Source organism: Oncorhynchus gorbuscha, linkage group LG12 (assembly GCF_021184085.1).
Source record: "Oncorhynchus gorbuscha isolate QuinsamMale2020 ecotype Even-year linkage group LG12, OgorEven_v1.0, whole genome shotgun sequence".
Classification (NCBI taxonomy): domain Eukaryota; kingdom Metazoa; phylum Chordata; class Actinopteri; order Salmoniformes; family Salmonidae; genus Oncorhynchus; species Oncorhynchus gorbuscha.
This window is the reverse complement of record NC_060184.1, coordinates 3,763,698-3,782,521: the sequence shown is the minus strand read 5'-3', so window position 1 is coordinate 3,782,521 and position 18,824 is coordinate 3,763,698. Positions and strand designations below refer to the sequence as shown.

The following is an 18,824-nucleotide window of genomic DNA, read 5'->3' as shown; positions in this document are numbered from 1 at the left end:
CCAGTCAAGTTCTTCCACACAAATCTCAACAAACCATTTCTGTATAGATCTAGCTTTGTGCACGGGGGCACTGTCATGCTGAAACAGGAAAGGGCCTTCCCCAAACTGTTGCCACAAAGTTGGAAGCACAGAATCTTCTAGAATGTCATTGTATGTTGTGGCGTTAAGATTTCCCTTCACTGGAACTAAGAGGCCCGAACCATGAAAAACAGCCCCAGACCATTATTCCTCCTCCACCAAACTTTACAGTTGTCTGTATGCATTGGGGCAGGTAGCGTTTTCCTGGCATCTGCTAAACCCAGATTCATCCGTCACGCTGCCAGATGGTGAAACGTGATTAGTTTCCACTGCTCCAGAGTCCAATGGCGGCGAGCTTTACACCACTCCAGCCGACGCTTGGCATTGCGCATAGTGATATTAGGCTTGTATGCGGCTGCTCAACCATGGAAACCCATTTCCTAAAGGTCCCGACTGACAGTTATTGTGCTGACTTTGCTTCCAGAGGTAATTTGGAACTCGGTAGTGAGTTTTGCAACAGACGGTTTTGTATGCGCTACACACTTCAGCAACTCGGCGGACCCGTTCTGTGAACTTGTGTGGCCTACCGCTTCACGGCTGAGCCGTTGTTGCTCCTAGACATTTCCACATCACAATATCAGCACTTACAGTTGACCCGGGGCAGCTCTAGCAGGGCAGAAATTTCACGAACTGACCTATGACGGTGCCACGTTGAAAGTCACTGTGGTCTTCAGTAAGGGCCATTCTACTGACAATGTTTGTCTATGGAGATCGCATGGCTGTGTGCTCGATTTTATACATCTGTCAGCAACAGGTGTGGCTGAAACAGTGAAATCCATTAATTTGAAGGGGTGTCCACATACTTTTGTATATACAATGTATCTCTGACGCAACAATTCAATAACAAACGTCAATAAATCTGTCAACATTACAGCTGCTTCATCTGTGCATCATTCAACGTTTAAGCGGTCTTCATTAGGGCACCATTTTGAGGCGGAGCCTAAGTCTGTCTGACAATGCTGCCGTTCTTCCCTGATTTTACAGACTCTCCTGAGCAACATACACACATGGTATTGACACACACACTGAGACACATTGATCTATCACATAAAACAGTCCGTAACCAGGCTGAGATTGATCTGATAGCAGAACAAATACGACTTAGTGCTTTTAAAACCCTGTGAAAACCCAACCACCGGGTCCCACCCTTAGTATAGTGATTAACAGCCTCAACGGCCAATCCAAGTGTCACTTCCTCCTTCGTTGACTAATCAGACCGCGAGTTCCTACTCAACAGACAAATATATATTTTTTTTAATAAAAAAGTGATTTGATCAAAGTTTGAGTTCCTCGATGTCGTCGTCGAAGGAAGCAACAGCTCGTACGGTCGGCCTGCTCTCGGTCACGTGGAGGGAGGAAAGGAAGGGTCCAAGGGGGCCTGTTGGGGCCCTGGGCTCAAAGGGGAAAAAGCCCTCTCTGCAGTTGCGGGGCCCGGTGAGGGTGGAAGTGGGAGGGTTAAGGAGGACGTCTGGGGGGCTGTCGGAGATCGGGGAGGGGCTGGATGGGGGGCCAAAGAGCTGCTGCAACAAAGTAGACTTTGTCTCCTTTCCCGGGCCTGGTCCTAGTCCTCCTCTCTCCTCTCTCTCTGACCGCCCCAGCAAAGCGTCCAGAGCCGAGGGCGGCGGTGGGGTTGGGAAGCCTGTACCCCCTCGTGGGGCCGGCCGTCCAAAGGACGGGGCGTAGCTACCGAAAGCCAGGTCCTCGCTTGAGTTCTGAGCCCTCATCCCTCTCCTCCCAGTCCCCGCTCCTGGACCCAAACCGCTCTCTGCCCCGCCTCGCCCTGACTTGCCCCCCTCCTTGCTCCCCGCTCCCCCACGCAGACCGCCCATCTCCTCCGGCTCAGTGAAGCTGTAGATGGAAGGGTTCTGATTCCGTGGGTCGGAGAGCCGTGGAGGAGAACGTGCAGTGGAACCTGAGCTAGACTCCAGGGGTTCTGGGTCAACCTCGTAGAATAGCCCAGCGTTCTGGGGTGGCTCGTTCTGCTTGTCAATTTCCCTCAGCTTTGCCAATAGTTGCTCCTTCCTGCGACGCTCTGCCTCCGCCACTTCCTGACTGGCTAGCGCCTCTTGGTTCCGCCTCGCAACCTCTTCCTGGACTTGGCCACGCCTCTTCCTGTTCTCTTCCTCCTTATGGATCAGCCTCTTACTCTCCTCCTCCTCTTTCTCCCAGACTGTGTACAGAGAGAGACAGAAAGAGAGAAATATGGTTCAGGATATGGTTATACGCGTGGTGGTGCTGGTCAGAGTACGTTCAGGATATGGTTATGGTGGTGGTGCTGGTCAGAGTATGTTCAGGATATGGTTATGGTGGTGGTGCTGGTCAGAGTACATTCAGGATATGGCTATGCGTGGTGGTGCTGGTCAGAGTACGTTCAGGATATGGTTATAGGTGGTGGTGCTGGTCAGAGTACGTTCAGGATATGGTTATGGTGGTGGTGCTGGTCAGAGTACGTTCAGGATATGGTTATGGTGGTGGTGCTGGTCAGAGTACGTTCAGGATATGGTTATACGCGTGGTGGTGCTGGTCAGAGTACGTTCAGGATATGGTTATGGTGGTGGTGCTGGTCAGAGTACGTTCAGGATATGGTTATGGTGGTGGTGCTGGTCAGAGTACGTTCAGGATATGGTTATGGTGGTGGTGCTGGTCAGAGTACGTTCAGGATATGGTTATGGTGGTGGTGCTGGTCAGAGTACATTCAGGATATGGTTATGGTGGTGGTGCTGGTCAGAGTACGTTCAGGATATGGTTATGGTGGTGGTGCTGGTCAGAGTACGTTCAGGATATGGTTATGGTGGTGGTGCTGGTCAGAGTACGTTCAGGATATGGTTATGGTGGTGGTGCTGGTCAGAGTAGGATATGGTTATGGTGGTGGTGCTGTTCAGGATATGGTTATGGTGGTGGTGCTGGTCAGAGTACGTTCAGGATATGGTTATGGTGGTGGTGCTGGTCAGAGTACGTTCAGGATATGGTTATGGTGGTGGTGCTGGTCAGAGTACGTTCAGGATATGGTTATGGTGGTGGTGCTGGTCAGAGTACGTTCAGGATATGGTTATGGTGGTGGTGCTGGTCAGAGTACGTTCAGGATATGGTTATGGTGGTGGTGCTGGTCAGAGTACGTTCAGGATATGGTTATGGTGGTGGTGCTGGTCAGAGTACGTTCAGGATATGGTTATGGTGGTGGTGCTGGTCAGAGTACGTTCAGGATATGGTTATGGTGGTGGTGCTGGTCAGAGTACGTTCAGGATATGGTTATGGTGGTGGTGCTGGTCAGAGTACGTTCAGGATATGGTTATGGTGGTGGTGCTGGTCAGAGTACGTTCAGGATATGGTTATGGTGGTGGTGCTGGTCAGAGTACGTTCAGGATATGGTTATGGTGGTGGTGCTGGTCAGAGTATGTTCAGGACATGGTTATGTTGATGCTGTGGTTGTAGTTCTCTCACCATCTCTCAGTCTCTTGGTCTTTTCCTCAAGTGTGTCCAACTCCAGGTCAATCCTCTGCTTCTCCCTCTCTCCCTCCTTCTGTACCCTCTCTCGCTCCCCTCTCTCCTTTCTCTCCTCAGTCTCCTTTGGCCTTCGCTCTGCTATGTCAACCTCCTGTCCAGAGAAGGAGAGAGAGCGAGACAAAGGGAGAGGGGGAGAGAGGACATCCATACAGACATCTTGGTTATTCCATCAACAAGCTGTTCAAAACCAGTGGGAATGGTTACATTTTTTACCTTTTCAATTATATATTATAGGAGGTAGCAGCCTATCAGATTGGAGGCATCGCTTATTGGAGGAGTGGCTTATTGGAGGCGTGGCTTATTGGAGGAGCGGCTTATTGGAGGAGCGGCTTATTGGAGGAGCGGCTTATTGGAGGTGTGGCTTATTGGGGCATGGCTTATTGGAGGCATGGCTTATTGGAGGCATGGCTTATTGGAGGCATGGCTTATTGGAGGAGTGGCGTATTGGAAGCGAGGCTTATTGGAGGTGTGCTATAGTCTACCACCATCTGAATGGTTATGGGTCTGAATTAATAACTGCTATAGTCTACCACCATCTGAATGGTTATGGGTCTGAATTAATAACTGGTTATGGTTATGGGTCTGAATGGTTATGGGTCTGAATTAAATTAATAACTGCTATAGTCTACCACCATCTGAATGGTTATGGGTCTGAATGGTTATGGGTCTGAATGGTTATGGGTCTGAATTAATAACTGCTATAGTCTACCACCATCTGAATGGTTATGGGTCTGAATGGTTATGGGTCTGAATGGTTATGGGTCTGAATTAATAACTGCTATAGTCTACCACCATCTGAATGGTTATGGGTCTGAATGGTTATGGGTCTGAATTAATAACTGCTATAGTCTACCACCATCTGAATGGTTATGGGTCTGAATTAATAACTGCTATAGTCTACCACCATCTGAATGGTTATGGGTCTGAATTAATAACTACTATAGTCTACCACCATCTGAATGGTTATGGGTCTGGATGGTTCTGGGTCTGAATTAATAACTGCTATAGTCTACCACCATCTGAATGGTTATTGGTCTGAATGGTTATGGGTCTGAATTAACTGCTATAGTCTACTGCGATTGCACGTTCGCTCTTCTTTCAAACTATTGACTGCTGTTTTTAACATTCACCAAACAATAGCTTGCTTCCCTCTTCGAATAGTCTAAAAGATTCTGCTTGGCCCCCTCAGATCCTCATAAAGTTCTACAGCTGCATCATTGAGAGCATCTTGACTGAAGACTCCAAGCCAACAAGACAAACTGTTCTCTCTGCTACCCTGAACAGCTTCTACCCCCAAGCCATAAGACTGATCAATAGTTCAATAGTTAATCAATAACCACCCGGTCTTTCTGCATTGACACTTTCTGCACTCTTTATACTCGTCACATACGCCGTTGCTACTTTTTCTATCTGTCATTTTATTCCTAGTTATATGTACATATCTACCTCAAACTACCTCGTACTGCTGCACATCCACTCAGTACTGGTACCATGTGTATATAGCCTAGTTATTACCTCAGTACTGGTACCATGTGAACATAGCCAAGTTATTACCTCAGTACTGGTACCATGTGTATATAGCCTAGTTATTACCTAGTTATTACCTCAGTACTGGTACCATGTGTATATAGCCTAGTTATTACCTCAGTACTGGTACCATGTGTATATAGCCTAGTTATTACCTAGTTATTACCTCAGTACTGGTACCATGTGTATATAGCCTAGTTATTACCTCAGTACTGGTACCATGTGTATATAGCCTAGTTATTACCTAGTTATTACCTCAGTACTGGTACCATGTGTATATAGCCTAGTTATTACCTCAGTACTGGTACCATGTGTATATAGCCTAGTTATTACCTAGTTATTACCTCAGTACTGGTACCATGTGTATATAGCCTAGTTATTACCTAGTTATTACCTCAGTACTGGTACCATGTGTATATAGCCTAGTTATTACCTCAGTACTGGTACCATGTGTATATAGCCTAGTTATTACCTCAGTACTGGTACCATGTGTATATAGCCTAGTTATTACCTCAGTACTGGTACCCCGTGTATATAGCCTAGTTATTACCTCAGTACTGGTACCATGTGTATATAGCCTAGTTATTACCTCAGTACTGGTACCATGTGTATATAGCCTAGTTATTACCTAGTTATTACCTCAGTACTGGTACCATGTGTACATAGCCTAGTTATTACCTAGTTATTACCTCAGTACTGGTACCATGTGTATATAGCCTAGTTATTACCTCAGTACTGATACCATGTGTATATAGCCTAGTTATTACCTCAGTACTGATACCATGTGTATATAGCCTAGTTATTACCTCAGTACTGGTACCATGTGTATATAGTCTAGTTATTACCTCAGTACTGGTACCATGTGTACATAGCCTAGTTATTACCTAGTTATTACCTCAGTACTGGTACCATGTGTATATAGCCTAGTTATTACCTCAGTACTGGTACCATGTGTACATAGCCTAGTTATTACCTCAGTACTGGTACCATGTGTACATAGCCTAGTTATTACCTCAGTACTGGTACCATGTGTATATAGCCTAGTTATTACCTCAGTACTGGTACCATGTGTATATAGCCTAGTTATTACCTCAGTACTGGTACCATGTGTATATAGCCTAGTTATTACCTCAGTACTGGTACCATGTGTATATAGCCTAGTTATTACCTCAGTACTGGTACCATGTGTACATAGCCTAGTTATTACCTCAGTACTGGTACCATGTGTACATAGCCTAGTTATTACCTCAGTACTGGTACCATGTGTACATAGCCTAGTTATTACCTCAGTACTGGTACCATGTGTATATAGCCTAGTTATTACCTCAGTACTGGTACCATGTGTACATAGCCTAGTTATTACCTCAGTACTGGTACCATGTGTACATAGCCTAGTTATTACCTCAGTACTGGTACCATGTGTATATAGCCTAGTTATTACCTCAGTACTGGTACCATGTGTACATAGCCTAGTTATTACCTCAGTACTGGTACCATGTGTATATAGCCTAGTTATTACCTAGATATTACCTCAGTACTGGTTGCTACTTTTTACTATCTGTCATTTTATTCCGAGTCATGTTGTTTACACCTGTTGTTTACGCATGTTGTTTACACCTATGGTTTACGCATGTTGTTTACGCATGTTGTTTACACATGTTGTTTACATCTGTTGTTTACGCATGTTGTTTACATCTCTTGTTTACGCATGTTGTTTATGCATGTTGTTTACATCTGTTGTTTACGCATGTTGTTTATGCATGTTGTTTACATCTGTTGTTTACGCATGTTGTTTACATCTGTTGTTTACGCATGTTGTTTATGCATGTTGTTTACGCATGTTGTTTACACCTATTGTTTACGCATGTTGTTTACGCATGTTGTTTACGCATGTTGTTTACGCATGTTGTTTACGCATGTTGTTTACATCTGTTGTTTACGCATGTTGTTTACGCATGTTGTTTACGCATGTTGTTTACGCATGTTGTTTACATCTGTTTTTTACGCATGTTGTTTACGCATGTTGTTTACATCTGTTGTTTACGCATGTTGTTTACGCATGTTGTTTACGCATGTTGTTTAAGCATGTTGTTTACATCTGTTGTTTACGCATGTTGTTTACGCATGTTGTTTACGCATGTTGTTTACGCATGTTGTTTACATCTGTTTACGCATGTTGTTTACATCTGTTGTTTACGCATGTTGTTTACAACTGTTGTTTACGCATGTTGTTTACATCTGTTGTTTACATCTGTTGTTTACGCATGGTTGTTTACGCATGTTGTTTACATCTGTTGTTTACATCTGTTGTTTACGCATGTTGTTTACATCTGTTGTTTACATCTGTTGTTTACATCTGTTGTTTACATCTGTTGTTTACGCATGTTGTTTACATCTGTTGTTTACACCTGTTGTTTACGCATGTTGTTTACGCATGTTGTTTACACCTATTGTTTACACCTGTTGTTTACACCTGTTGTTTACACCTGTTGTTTACGCATGTTGTTTACATCTGTTGTTTACGCATGTTGTTTACGCATGTTGTTTACACCTGTTGTTTACGCCTGTTGTTTACGCATGTTGTTTACGCATGTTGTTTACGCATGTTGTTTACGCATGTTGTTTACGCATGTTGTTTACACCTGTTGTTTACACCTGTTGTTTACACCTGTTGTTTACACCTGTTGTTTACGCATGTTGTTTACGCATGTTGTTTACGCATGTTGTTTACACCTGTTGTTTACACCTGTAGTTTACGCATGTTGTTTACGCATGTTGTTTACGCATGTTGTTTACATCTGTTGTTTACGCCTGTTGTTTACGCATGTTGTTTACACATGTTGTTTACATCTGTTGTTTACATCTATTGTTTACGCATGTTGTTTACACCTGTTGTTTACGCATGTTGTTTACACCTATTGTTTACGCATGTTGTTTACACCTATTGTTTACGCATGTTGTTTACGCATGTTGTTTACGCATGTTTTTTACATCTGTTGTTTACGCATGTTGTTTACGCATGTTGTTTACACCTATTGTTTACGCATGTTGTTTACATCTGTTGTTTACGCATGTTGTTTACACCTATTGTTTACGCATGTTGTTTACGCATGTTGTTTACACCTATTGTTTACGCATGTTGTTTACGCATGTTGTTTACAACCTATTGTTTACGCATGTTGTTTACACCTATTGTTTACGCATGTTGTTTACGCATGTTGTTTACGCATGTTGTTTACACCTATTGTTTACGCATGTTGTTTACATCTGTTGTTTACGCATGTTGTTTACGCATGTTGTTTACGCATGTTGTTTACGCATGTTGTTTACGCATGTTGTTTACGCATGTTGTTTACGCATGTTGTTTACGCATGTTGTTTACGCATGTTGTTTACGCATGTTTACGTTTGTTTACGCATGTTGTTTACGCCTATTGTTTACGCATGTTGTTTACGCATGTTGTTTACGCATGTTGTTTACGCATGTTGTTTACGCATGTTGTTTACGCATGTTGTTTACGCATGTTGTTTACGCATGTTGTTTACGCATGTTGTTTACGCATGTTGTTTACGCATGTTGTTTACGCATGTTGTTTACGCATGTTGTTTACGCATGTTGTTTACGCATGTTGTTTACGCCTATTGTTTACGCATGTTGTTTACGCATGTTGTTTACGCATGTTGTTTACGCATGTTGTTTACGCATGTTGTTTACGCCTATTGTTTACGCATGTTGTTTACGCATGTTGTTTACGCATGTTGTTTACGCCTGTTGTTTACGCATGTTGTTTACGCATGTTGTTTACGCATGTTGTTTACGCATGTTGTTTACGCATGTTGTTTACGCATGTTGTTTACGCATGTTGTTTATGCATGTTGTTTACGCATGTTGTTTAATTAAATGGATTTTAATCCCACTTTGTAACACAATAACATCTGAAGAAATCCATGCGATCTGAATACTTTTGCAAGGCACTGTATGTAGGGAATACGGTTCAAAAGTAGTGCACTACAGAGCAAATAGGGCACTATTTGTGACTCACCCTAGAGCTGTAAGGTGTACTAGAGACACCTGGCTTGAGTGACAGGTAGTCATCGGGGGCTTGGTCGTTGTAGTGATAGTTGCCCTCGGTGACAGCCGGGGGAGGTGACGGGAAGTCGAGACTCAAGTTCTCGTTCACTGTCTGTACTGCCTTAGAGCTGGACATACTGGGGCCTATACACACACACGCACACACACACACATAGACAGACACGCACACACACACACATAGACAGACACGCACACACATAGACAGACACGCACACACACACAGACACGTACGCACGCACACACACACACACAGACACGTACACACACACACACACACACACACACACACACACACACACACACACACACACACACACACACACACACACACACACACACACACACACACACACACACACACACACACACACACACACACACACACAGACAGAGCAGTAGGGTGCAACCAAACTTTACATTTTATTACAATCTTTTTATTTTTTTATCACAATTTCTTCTCTCTAACTGTGGACTATTATTACCTATAGACTCCCCTAATGGTATATATATATAAATATATATCAATTAAATGATATACCTATAGACTCCCCTAATGGTATATATATATAAATATATATAAATTAAATGATATACCTTTAGACTCCCCTAATGGTATATATATAAATATATATAAATTAAATGATATACCTATAGACTCCCCTAATGGTATATATATATAAATATATATAAATTAAATGATATACCTTTAGACTCCCCTACTGGTATATATATATATATATATATATATATATATATATATATATATATATATATATATAAATTAAATGATATACCTTTAGACTCCCCTACTGGTATATATATATATATATATAAATTAAATGATATACCTTTAGGCTCCTCTACTGGTATATATATAAATTAAATGATATACCTTTAGCGACCCTACCTTTCCTCTTTGTAGTGTTGTCTGTGTTCCTGGGCGATGGTTTCAACAAGCGGTTGGCATAGATGTTCCTAGTGTCCAGTTCCCTCTCTTTCTCCTACAAGGGTTAGAGTTATCTTTTATAACGCAACGTAGAGAGTGTGTGTGTGTGTGTGTGTATGTCTCCTTGTGCATTCAGAAAGTATTCAGACCCCTTGACTTTTTCCACATTTTGTTACGTTACAGCCTTATTCTGAAACGGATTAAATAGAAAATGTTCCTCATTAATCTACACACAATACCCCATAATGACATCACAATACCCCATAATGACATCACAATACCCCATAATGACATCACAATACCCCATAATGACATCACAATACCCCATAATGACAAAGCGAAAACAGGTTTTAAGAATTTTGAGGAAATTGATTACAAATAAAAAACTGAAATACATTATTTATGTACAGTAACAGTCAAAGGTTTGGACACACTTACTCATTCTAGGGTTCTTCTTTATTTTTGACTATTTCCTACATTGTAGAATAATAGTGAAGACATCAAAACTATGAAATAGCACATATGGAATCATGTAGTAACCAGAAAAGTGTTAAACAAATGAAAATATATTTTAGATTTTAGATTCTTAAAAGTAGCCAAACTCCCCAAATACAGGTGTGCCAAACGTTTAGTGTCATACCCAAGAAGGTGCTTCAACAAAAGTATGAATACTTATGTAAATATGATATTTTAGGGTTTTATTTTAAATACATTAAAAAAATATATATTTAAAGCTATTTTCGCTTTGTCATTATGGGGTATTGTGTGTAGATTGGCGAGGGAAGAAAACGATTGAATCTATTTTGGAATACGGCTGTAGCATGAAAGGAAAAAGGGTCTGAATAGTTTTCAGAATGCAGTGGACACATGATATACAGTAGATGGAGTATAAAGGTCAATGAGCAACGTACCGTGTGTGTCTGTGTTTATCCGTGTGTGTTTGTCCGTGTGTGTGTCCGTGTGTGTGTCCGTGTGTGTGTGCGCGTGTGTGTGTGTGTGTGTCCGTGTGCGTGGGTGTGTGCGCGTGTGAGTGGGTGTGTGTGTTTGTGTGTGTGTCCGTGTGTGTGTGTGTGTGTGTGTCCGTGTGTGTGTGTGTGTGTGTCCGTGTGCGTGGGTGTGTGTGTGTATCTGTGTGTGTGTGTCTGTGTGTGTGTGTGTGTGTCTGTGTGTTTACCTTCAGTTTGTTGCTGAGTCGTTCCACCTCCTCCTGCAGGTCTGAGACCTGGTCCTGGGTACTGATGGTCTTCCTCCTCTCTGTAGCTAGCTGTCTCTGGTAACTACTGCTGCTCAGTTCCACTCTGCGCTCCAGATCCTAAACACACACACACACACTTTAATTTGCGTTATAGAAGCTAACTCTAACCCTTGTAGGAGAAGGAGAGGGAACTGGACATTAGGAACATCAACAACTATGTTTTAAGGGAGAAGTAGGCATTGGTCTGATATGACGGACAGAATACTTTGTGGTGTTGAGATCAGTCCGATCCCCTAAGACCCTACCCCCTATTCCCTACCCCCTACTCCCTACTCCTCCCTACCCCCTACTCCATACCCCCTACTCCATACCCCCTACTCCATACCCCCTACCCCCTACTCCATACTCCCTACTCCTCCATACTCCCTACTCCATACCCCCTACTCCATACTCCCTACTCCATACCCCCTACTCCCCTACTCCCTACCCCCTACTCCCTACTCTCTACCCCCTACTCTCTACCCCCTACTCTCTACTCCCTACCCCCTACTCTCTACTCCCTACCCCCTACTCCCTACCCCCTACTCTCTACCCCCTACTCCCTACCCCCTACTCCCTCCTCCCTACCCCCTACTCCTCCCTACCCCCTACTCCCTACTCCCTACTCCCTACCCCCTAGTCTTCCCGTCTCCTCTTGATGATGTAACAATGCTCCAACGTTGTCTGAACTCAACATTCCATTTTAATATTGCTGTATGTGACGGTTAAAAGCTATATTTAAGTTTTGTTTGTACATGTGGAGTCTATTTGTGTACTAGTTGTAATATATATGTAACAGGAAACTAAAAGTATGTTTAAATAATGTATTTGAACTATTCATGTTAAATGTACTGTATGTTGTTCTTTGATGTCACCATGTTCAGTCTGCAATAAAAGGTCTGCTGTTGTTCCATCAGGAGGGGTGCCATTGGTTTTACCCTGCAGCTTAGACCACATATTTATGGGAGAAGATTAAAGGGAGAAGAAGACAGTACTCCTCCTGCTCCTCCTTGCACAAAGGCGGAGGTAGCGGTCCTGCTGCTGGGTTGCTGCCCTCCTACGGCCTCCTCCACATCTCCTGATGTACTGGCCTGTCTCCTGGTAGCGCCTCCATGCTCTGGACACTACGCTGACAGACACAGCAAACCTTCTTGCCACAGCTCGCATTGATGTGCCATCCTGGATGAGCTGCACTACCTGAGCCACTTGTGTGGGTTGTAGACTCCGTCTCATGCTACCACTAGAGTGAAAGCACCACCAGCATTCAAAAGTGACCAAAACATCAGCCAGGAAGAATAGGAACTGAGAAGTGGTCTGTGGTCACCACCTGCAGAACCACTTCCTTTATTGGGGGTGTCTTGCTAATTGCCTATAATTTCCACCTGTTGTCTATTCCATTTGCACAACAGCATGTGAAATGTATTGTCAATCAGTGTTGCTTCCTAAGTGGACAGTTTGATTTCACAGAAGTGTTGATTGACTTGGAGTTACATTGTGTTGTTTAAGTGTTCCCTTTATTTTTTTGAGCAGTGTATATTCCACCTCTTGGGGATGTCATTCAGAAACATAATGTTAACTTTCACTGCTATGTGGATGACACACAGCTGTACATTTCAATGAAACATGGTGAAGCCCCAAAATTGCCCTCCCTGGAAGCCTGTGTTTCAGACATAAGGAAGTGGATGGCTGCAAACGTTCTACTATTAAACTCTGAAAAAAACAGAGATACTAGTTCTAGGTCCCAAGAAACAAAGATCTTTTGTTGCATTAAGAAGGAAATAAAATCCACAAATTAACTTTTAACAAGGCACACCTGTTAATTGAAATGTATTCCAGGTGACTACCTCATGACGCTGGTTGAGAGAATGCCAAGAGTGTGCAAAGCTTTCATCAAGGTAAATCAAATCAAATTTATTTATATAGCCCTTCGTACATCAGCTGATATCTCAAAGTGCTGTACAGAAACCCAGCCTAAAACCCCAAACAACAAGCAATGCAGGTGTAGAAGCACGGTGGCTAGGAAAAACTCCCTAGAAAGGCCAAAACCTAGGAAGACAAGGCACCTGTAAAGGGTGGCTACTTTGAAGAATCTCAAATATAAAGTATGTTTTGATTTGTTTAACACTTTTATGGTTACTACATGATTCCATTTTGAGGTCTTCACTATTATTCTACAATTTAGAAAATAGTAAAAATAAAAGAAAAACCCTTGAATGATCGTTTGACTGGCACTGTATCAGAAATGCTACAAGAAGCTAGCACACCGTTGGTTCTTAATGGACAGAAATTAGCATGTGAAACCGATAATTGATACATTTAATAAAACTCTTGCACCTACAAACTTAAAACAATCCGACATTTTTTTGAAAGTCCAATAGTCGCTTTATGGGACGCTACAGTCTCGTTGTAATCCGACATCTGGAATTTGAGTTAGGTAGGTGCAGGAAATACTCTGAAAACTAAAATGCTAACGACCCTCTTAAAAATCCGGTATGTGGAATTTTCATAGACATTGGTGTCATATTGGTCTATCGCCCCTACAATAATCGATGCCAAACAACATGATGGAACCAACCATTGCCCAGGAACATAAACCACGTCACCAAGAGGATAGCTACTGCTCTGCCTGCCTGCCCGCCCGCCCGCCCTCCCTGCCCTGCCTGCGTGTGTGTGAGAACTAGTGTCCTGTCCTTCACCCTTAGAGCTCTGTGATGTGTGATATTTGTTTTAACATGTGCAGGAGATGGCCTATGTAGTGTGTTAGTAGCTACTGTACCTTGATCTTTAGCTGGTTCTCCTGGTCCTTGGCCCTCTCCTGCTCCAGTCTCCTGGTGAGCTCCTCCCTGGGACCTAACTCCTGCTGTTCTGCCAGACGCCTCAGACGACCCAGGGACGACTGGCTACGCTGCAGCTGCTCCTGGAGGGACGGAGGGAGGGAGGGACGGAGGGAGGGAGGGAGGGAGGCAGGCAGGCAGGCAGGGAGGGAGGGAGGGAGGCAGGCAGGCAGGCAGGGAGGGAGGGAGGGAGGGAGGCAGGCAGGCAGGCAGGCAGGCAGGCAGGCAGGCAGGCAGGGAGGGAGGGAGGGAGGGAGGGAGGGAGGGAGGGAGGGAGGGAGGGAGGGAGGGAGGGAGGGAGGGAGGGAGGGAGGGAGGGAGGGAGGGAGGGAGGGGGAGGGAGGGAGGGAGGGAGGGAGGGACAGTCAGATGGACAGGCAGCACTTCTGGCCACCTCACACTGTAACCTATTTGATTTATTTTATAGTCTTCAACAAAAAGCAAACACTTTCTGCATTTAGATCTGGTCAGTAGGAGTCCTCTGGCTTTCCGTACCTGTGTGTCTTTGAGTCGCCTCTCAGCGTCCCGCTCCCTCTCCTGTGTCCGCCGTAGACGTTCCCGCAGAGCTGTGGTCTCGTTGGCGTGGCGCGACAGCAGCTGGGCGATCTCACTCTCCGTGTCGTCGTATCGCTGCAGCGCCCTCTCCTGGCGGTGCTGGAGCTATAGGAATCACACACAGACAGGCCGTTTGAAATAGATTCTGTATCTGATTTATTATGGCGTCTGTGACCTCACCCATTGAGGCTATCTCCATTTTAAAGTAGTCCATTTTATTCTTCTTTTGCGTTTGAAAGAAAAACATAAACCTCATATTGGTGAGTGACCTAAACCAAATATTACGTGTCATTCATGTATTGTTGACTACTTATAAATTGTGGAAGCCCTTGGCAATACCCATGCTAAAAGGGGTCAGGGTTAGTTAGGTTACCTGTCTGAGGGTCAGGGTTAGGGGTCAGGGTTAGTTAGCTACCTGTCTGAGGGTCAGGGGGGTCAGGGTTAGTTAGCTACCTGTCTGAGGGTCAGGGTTAGGGGTCAGGGTTAGTTAGCTACCTGTCTGAGGGTCAGGGTTAGGGGTCAGGGTTAGTTAGCTACCTGTCTGAGGGTCAGGGTTAGGGGTCAGGGTTAGGGGTCAGGGTTAGAGGACAGGGTTAGTTAGCTACCTGTCTGAGGGTCAGGGTTAGGGGGGTTAGAGGACAGGGTTAGTTAGCTACCTGTCTGAGGGTCAGGGTTAGGGGTCAGGGTTAGAGGTCAGGGTTAGTAGATTTACCTGTCTGAGGATGCGGTTCTCCTTAGTTATCTGGTCGGTGTGGAGCTGTAGCTCTGCCAGGGCGTTGCGTAACTCGTTGATCTTCAACAGACGGGCCGACAGCATGCGCTTGGTCACCAGGTCAAGATCTTTAGGGGGTGCCGTGGTGTCCTTGATCAGGCTCTGGGACTCGGTCCGTACCCCCCAACGCTGAGCCCGCTGGGGCTGGGCACCCACGCGGGGAGGGCGAGACACACCCCGACGGACGCCTATGGAGGAGAAACACACACGGGGTTACACACAGTACACACCTGGGACACACATTTGAAGTGTGCTAGCGAGCTACACTGCTATCTACTGGAGACATCGCGTGGGTAGGTGTGAGTGTACAGTACGTGTTTGGTGCGGGTACAGAGACCCTCTTGGTGTGGGTGGGTGTACAGTACCTGTTTTGTGTAGAGGACTGCTGGAGACCCTCTTGGCGCGAGGTCCCTTTCTGCGAGGGCTGGGGGAGGGCGTACGGGAGTAGGGCGACAGCGTGTGTTCCGAGGGTGTTAGGTTCTCGTAGTCCTCAGAGTAGAAAGAGCTGCTCCTCCGATGCTCTCTGTCTGACATGCGGTCCCGGTCGGGATCCACTTCCTGTGTCCGTGTCTTAGCCTGGTCCCCAGCACAGCTGTCCCTCTCATCTCTTTCTCCGTCCCGACTCTTGTCCCGTTTCAGAGTTGGTACCGACGCCTCGGAACCTTTCCCAGCCGTGCTCCTGCTGCGGGACTGACGACTCTGACGCTCCACATCTCGGTTGTCCTCGTAAGGGGGAGGCATGTTCTCCGTATCCATGTGGTCCCTCTGACAGGAGATTCTTCATGGATAAGATGGATACACAGAAGAAGTCATCCGATGATTCAGATTAGTCCTATTACACTGTATCACTGACTGTGTAGGCTCCCTACCAGTCAATAACATTGATATAACCTAGTGTACCACAAAGGCAATAGGTACACATCCTTAATTTGGTCCTTAATCATTCTCTCTAAGGCATAACATCCTAGCCATTTTGTCATTGTATTTTTTTTGCAGCTTTATTTAACTAGGCAAGTCAGTTAAGAACAAATTCTTATTTTCAATGCCTGTTCAGGGGAAGAACGTCAGCTTGGGGGTTTGAACTTGCAACCTTCCGTTTACTAGTCCAACGCTCTAACCTGGGGAGGCAGGGTAGCCTATTTCACATGAATGCAATTCAGGAGGATAACATTTTTGGACAGGTCTGAGAAGCTTTCACATCTTACTTTAAAATAACATGTATTTCACCTTTATTTAACTGGGTAAGTCAGTTAGGAACAAATTCGTATTTACAATGATGGCCTCCCCCAACCAAACCCGGAAGATGCTGGGCCAACTTGTGCTCCGCCCTATGGACTCCCATTCAAGGCCGGTTGTGATACAGCCTGGATTCGAACCAGAGTGTCTGTAGTGACATCTCTAGCACTGAGATGCAGTGCCTTAGACCGCTGCGATGTTCAAATCGAATACAAGAATAGGAATTGCGTGTGATGAGTCCAAAAAAGGTTAGCGCAAACAAACGTTTTGAACAGAAAATTGTGTTTCTATTGGACAAATTCAGGTAGGTCCTGCCCCGTTTCGTTCTGTTTACACCCTGTTTGCTTCCGTTTGGTTCCTAAACAGTAAAGAGTAAACCGTAAACGCACAGATATTTCACTGGATGTATAAATATGAAGCATCCGGTTAGCGTTTCCGCTCACTACCAAATTTGGTAGTAGGCGGAAGCCCACAGGTGGGCAGTGGGAGAAGATGGAACAAGATAGATTTTGTCCGATATTCTGCAAATCTTCTCATCAATTAAAACATTCTGATTTCAATGCAGCTTTCTGTTACCAAAACTAAAATATGTTATGAACAGAACGGACTAAGTTTTGTAGACTTCACCCTTTTGTAAAAACATTTTTTTTTTTTAAATCAAGCTGTTTATAAAGGAGTGCAAAAGCGAGTTAAGTTATTTGCATACGCGCACTTCAAAGAGCTATGCGTTCCCTGACGGAAATATGCAGATGTATACTAGACTGGCGTCAATAAAGATATCCCCAGCGGGTGTTTCGCAGATGTATACTAGACTGGCGTCTATAAAGATATCCCCGGCGGGTGTTTCGCAGATGTATACTAGACTGGCGTCAATAAAGATATCCCCACCGGGTGTTTCCACCGGATATCCCCACCGGGTGTTTCGCAGATGTATACTAGACTGGCGTCAATAAAGATATCCCCGGCGGGTGTTTCGCAGATGTATACTAGACTGGCGTCAATAAAGATATCCCCGGCGGGTGTTTCGCAGATGTATACTAGACTGGCGTCAATAAAGATATCCCCAGCGGGTGTTTCGCTTAGCAAACCAACTTCTTGCTTCGTCTGGCCACTATGACTCATTAGTTCCCATTGGAAACGATACACTGTGGTCTATCTTGGCTTAGTTATAAAAGCCTTTCCGTTGCAAAACGTAAATCCCCAGCTACCCCCCACTCCCCTCCCTACATCACCAGGTTTAATCAACATTTAGTTTAAATCGATTTGCTATTTGTTTAGGCTCATTTTAAATTCAAAAAGTTTGGAAAGAGGTATGATCAACCCACCTCGTTTTAGATGAACCTTGACGTCTCCGTGACTTCTCTCCTTTCGCGGAATGGTCTCTATTTTGGTCAACTTGGTCGCTGACTAGTCTAGATAACTAGCTATTTGCCTTGCTAACCCAGCACCGCTCGTTAGCTCTGAATAGCTAGTTATATAGCTAACGACGTTAGCTAAATTAGCAGTCTAGCTAACAACAACAAAGCCTGTAACCCTAGTAACATTTAACCCTGCATTTATGCCAGAATTATGTCCATGGCTCTTTAGCTATCTATTTACGATATGGGTCATTTACTGCCCTCTATATTTAGGGGGGAGATCTACTAAAAGCTAGCTAGGGGAAAGGCACAGCGACATGGCAGACTCCACGCCTGGAGCCCCTCTTTAGGTCGGTCGGCTCTGGTCACTGTGACGCGGCGCCATGGCAACCCTCCGCTACCGCTTTACGGTGTCGTTCCATAGCGGCGCTATGGCAACCCTCCGCTACCGCTTTACGGTGTCGTTCCATAGCGGCGCCATGGCAACCCTCCGCTACCGCTTTACGGTGTCGTTCCATAGCGGCGCCATGGCAACCCTCCGCTACCGCTTTACGGCGTCGTTCCATAGCGGCGCCATGGCAACCCTCCGCTACCGCTTTACGGCGTCGTTCCATAGCGGCGCCATGGCAACCCTCCGCTACCGCTTTACGGTGTCGTTCCATAGCGGCGCTATGGCAACCCTCCGCTA

The 18,824-nt window shown here is 44.9% G+C and overlaps 1 protein-coding gene across 2 annotated transcripts; it reads right to left on the bottom strand.

Annotated features, from left to right (window-relative positions):
* Nucleotides 1-779: 779 nt before the first annotated feature.
* lca5 (lebercilin LCA5) lies at nt 780-18,594 on the bottom strand. 2 transcript variants are annotated; one of them, XM_046293137.1, is made up of 11 exons: nt 18,104-18,594; nt 16,580-16,660; nt 15,908-16,320; nt 15,483-15,730; nt 14,711-14,875; nt 14,158-14,298; nt 11,322-11,459; nt 10,109-10,202; nt 9,152-9,324; nt 3,520-3,673; nt 780-2,248 (listed from the first exon to the last, which is right to left on the bottom strand). In XM_046293137.1, exons 3-11 carry the CDS (start codon nt 16,296-16,298, stop codon nt 1,353-1,355), a joined length of 2,400 nt encoding a protein of 799 aa, XP_046149093.1. In that variant the 5' UTR covers nt 16,299-16,320; nt 16,580-16,660; nt 18,104-18,594; the 3' UTR covers nt 780-1,352. The 2 variants fall into 2 exon arrangements, with proteins under 2 accessions (XP_046149093.1, XP_046149094.1); XM_046293138.1 differs by lacking the exon at nt 16,580-16,660.
* Between the last annotated feature and the right edge of the window lie 230 nt (nt 18,595-18,824).

Coding starts and splice junctions, on each gene's coding strand:
- lca5 (XM_046293137.1), bottom strand. CDS start 16,298: ATGGATACGGAGAACATGCCTCCCCCTTACGAGGACAACCGAGATGTG. Junction 15,731..15,907: donor CAGTCCTCTACACAAAACAG/GTACTGTACACC, acceptor TCTCCTCCATAG/GCGTCCGTCGGGGTGTGTCT. Junction 2,249..3,519: donor GACCAAGAGACTGAGAGATG/GTGAGAGAACTA, acceptor CTCTGTACACAG/TCTGGGAGAAAGAGGAGGAG.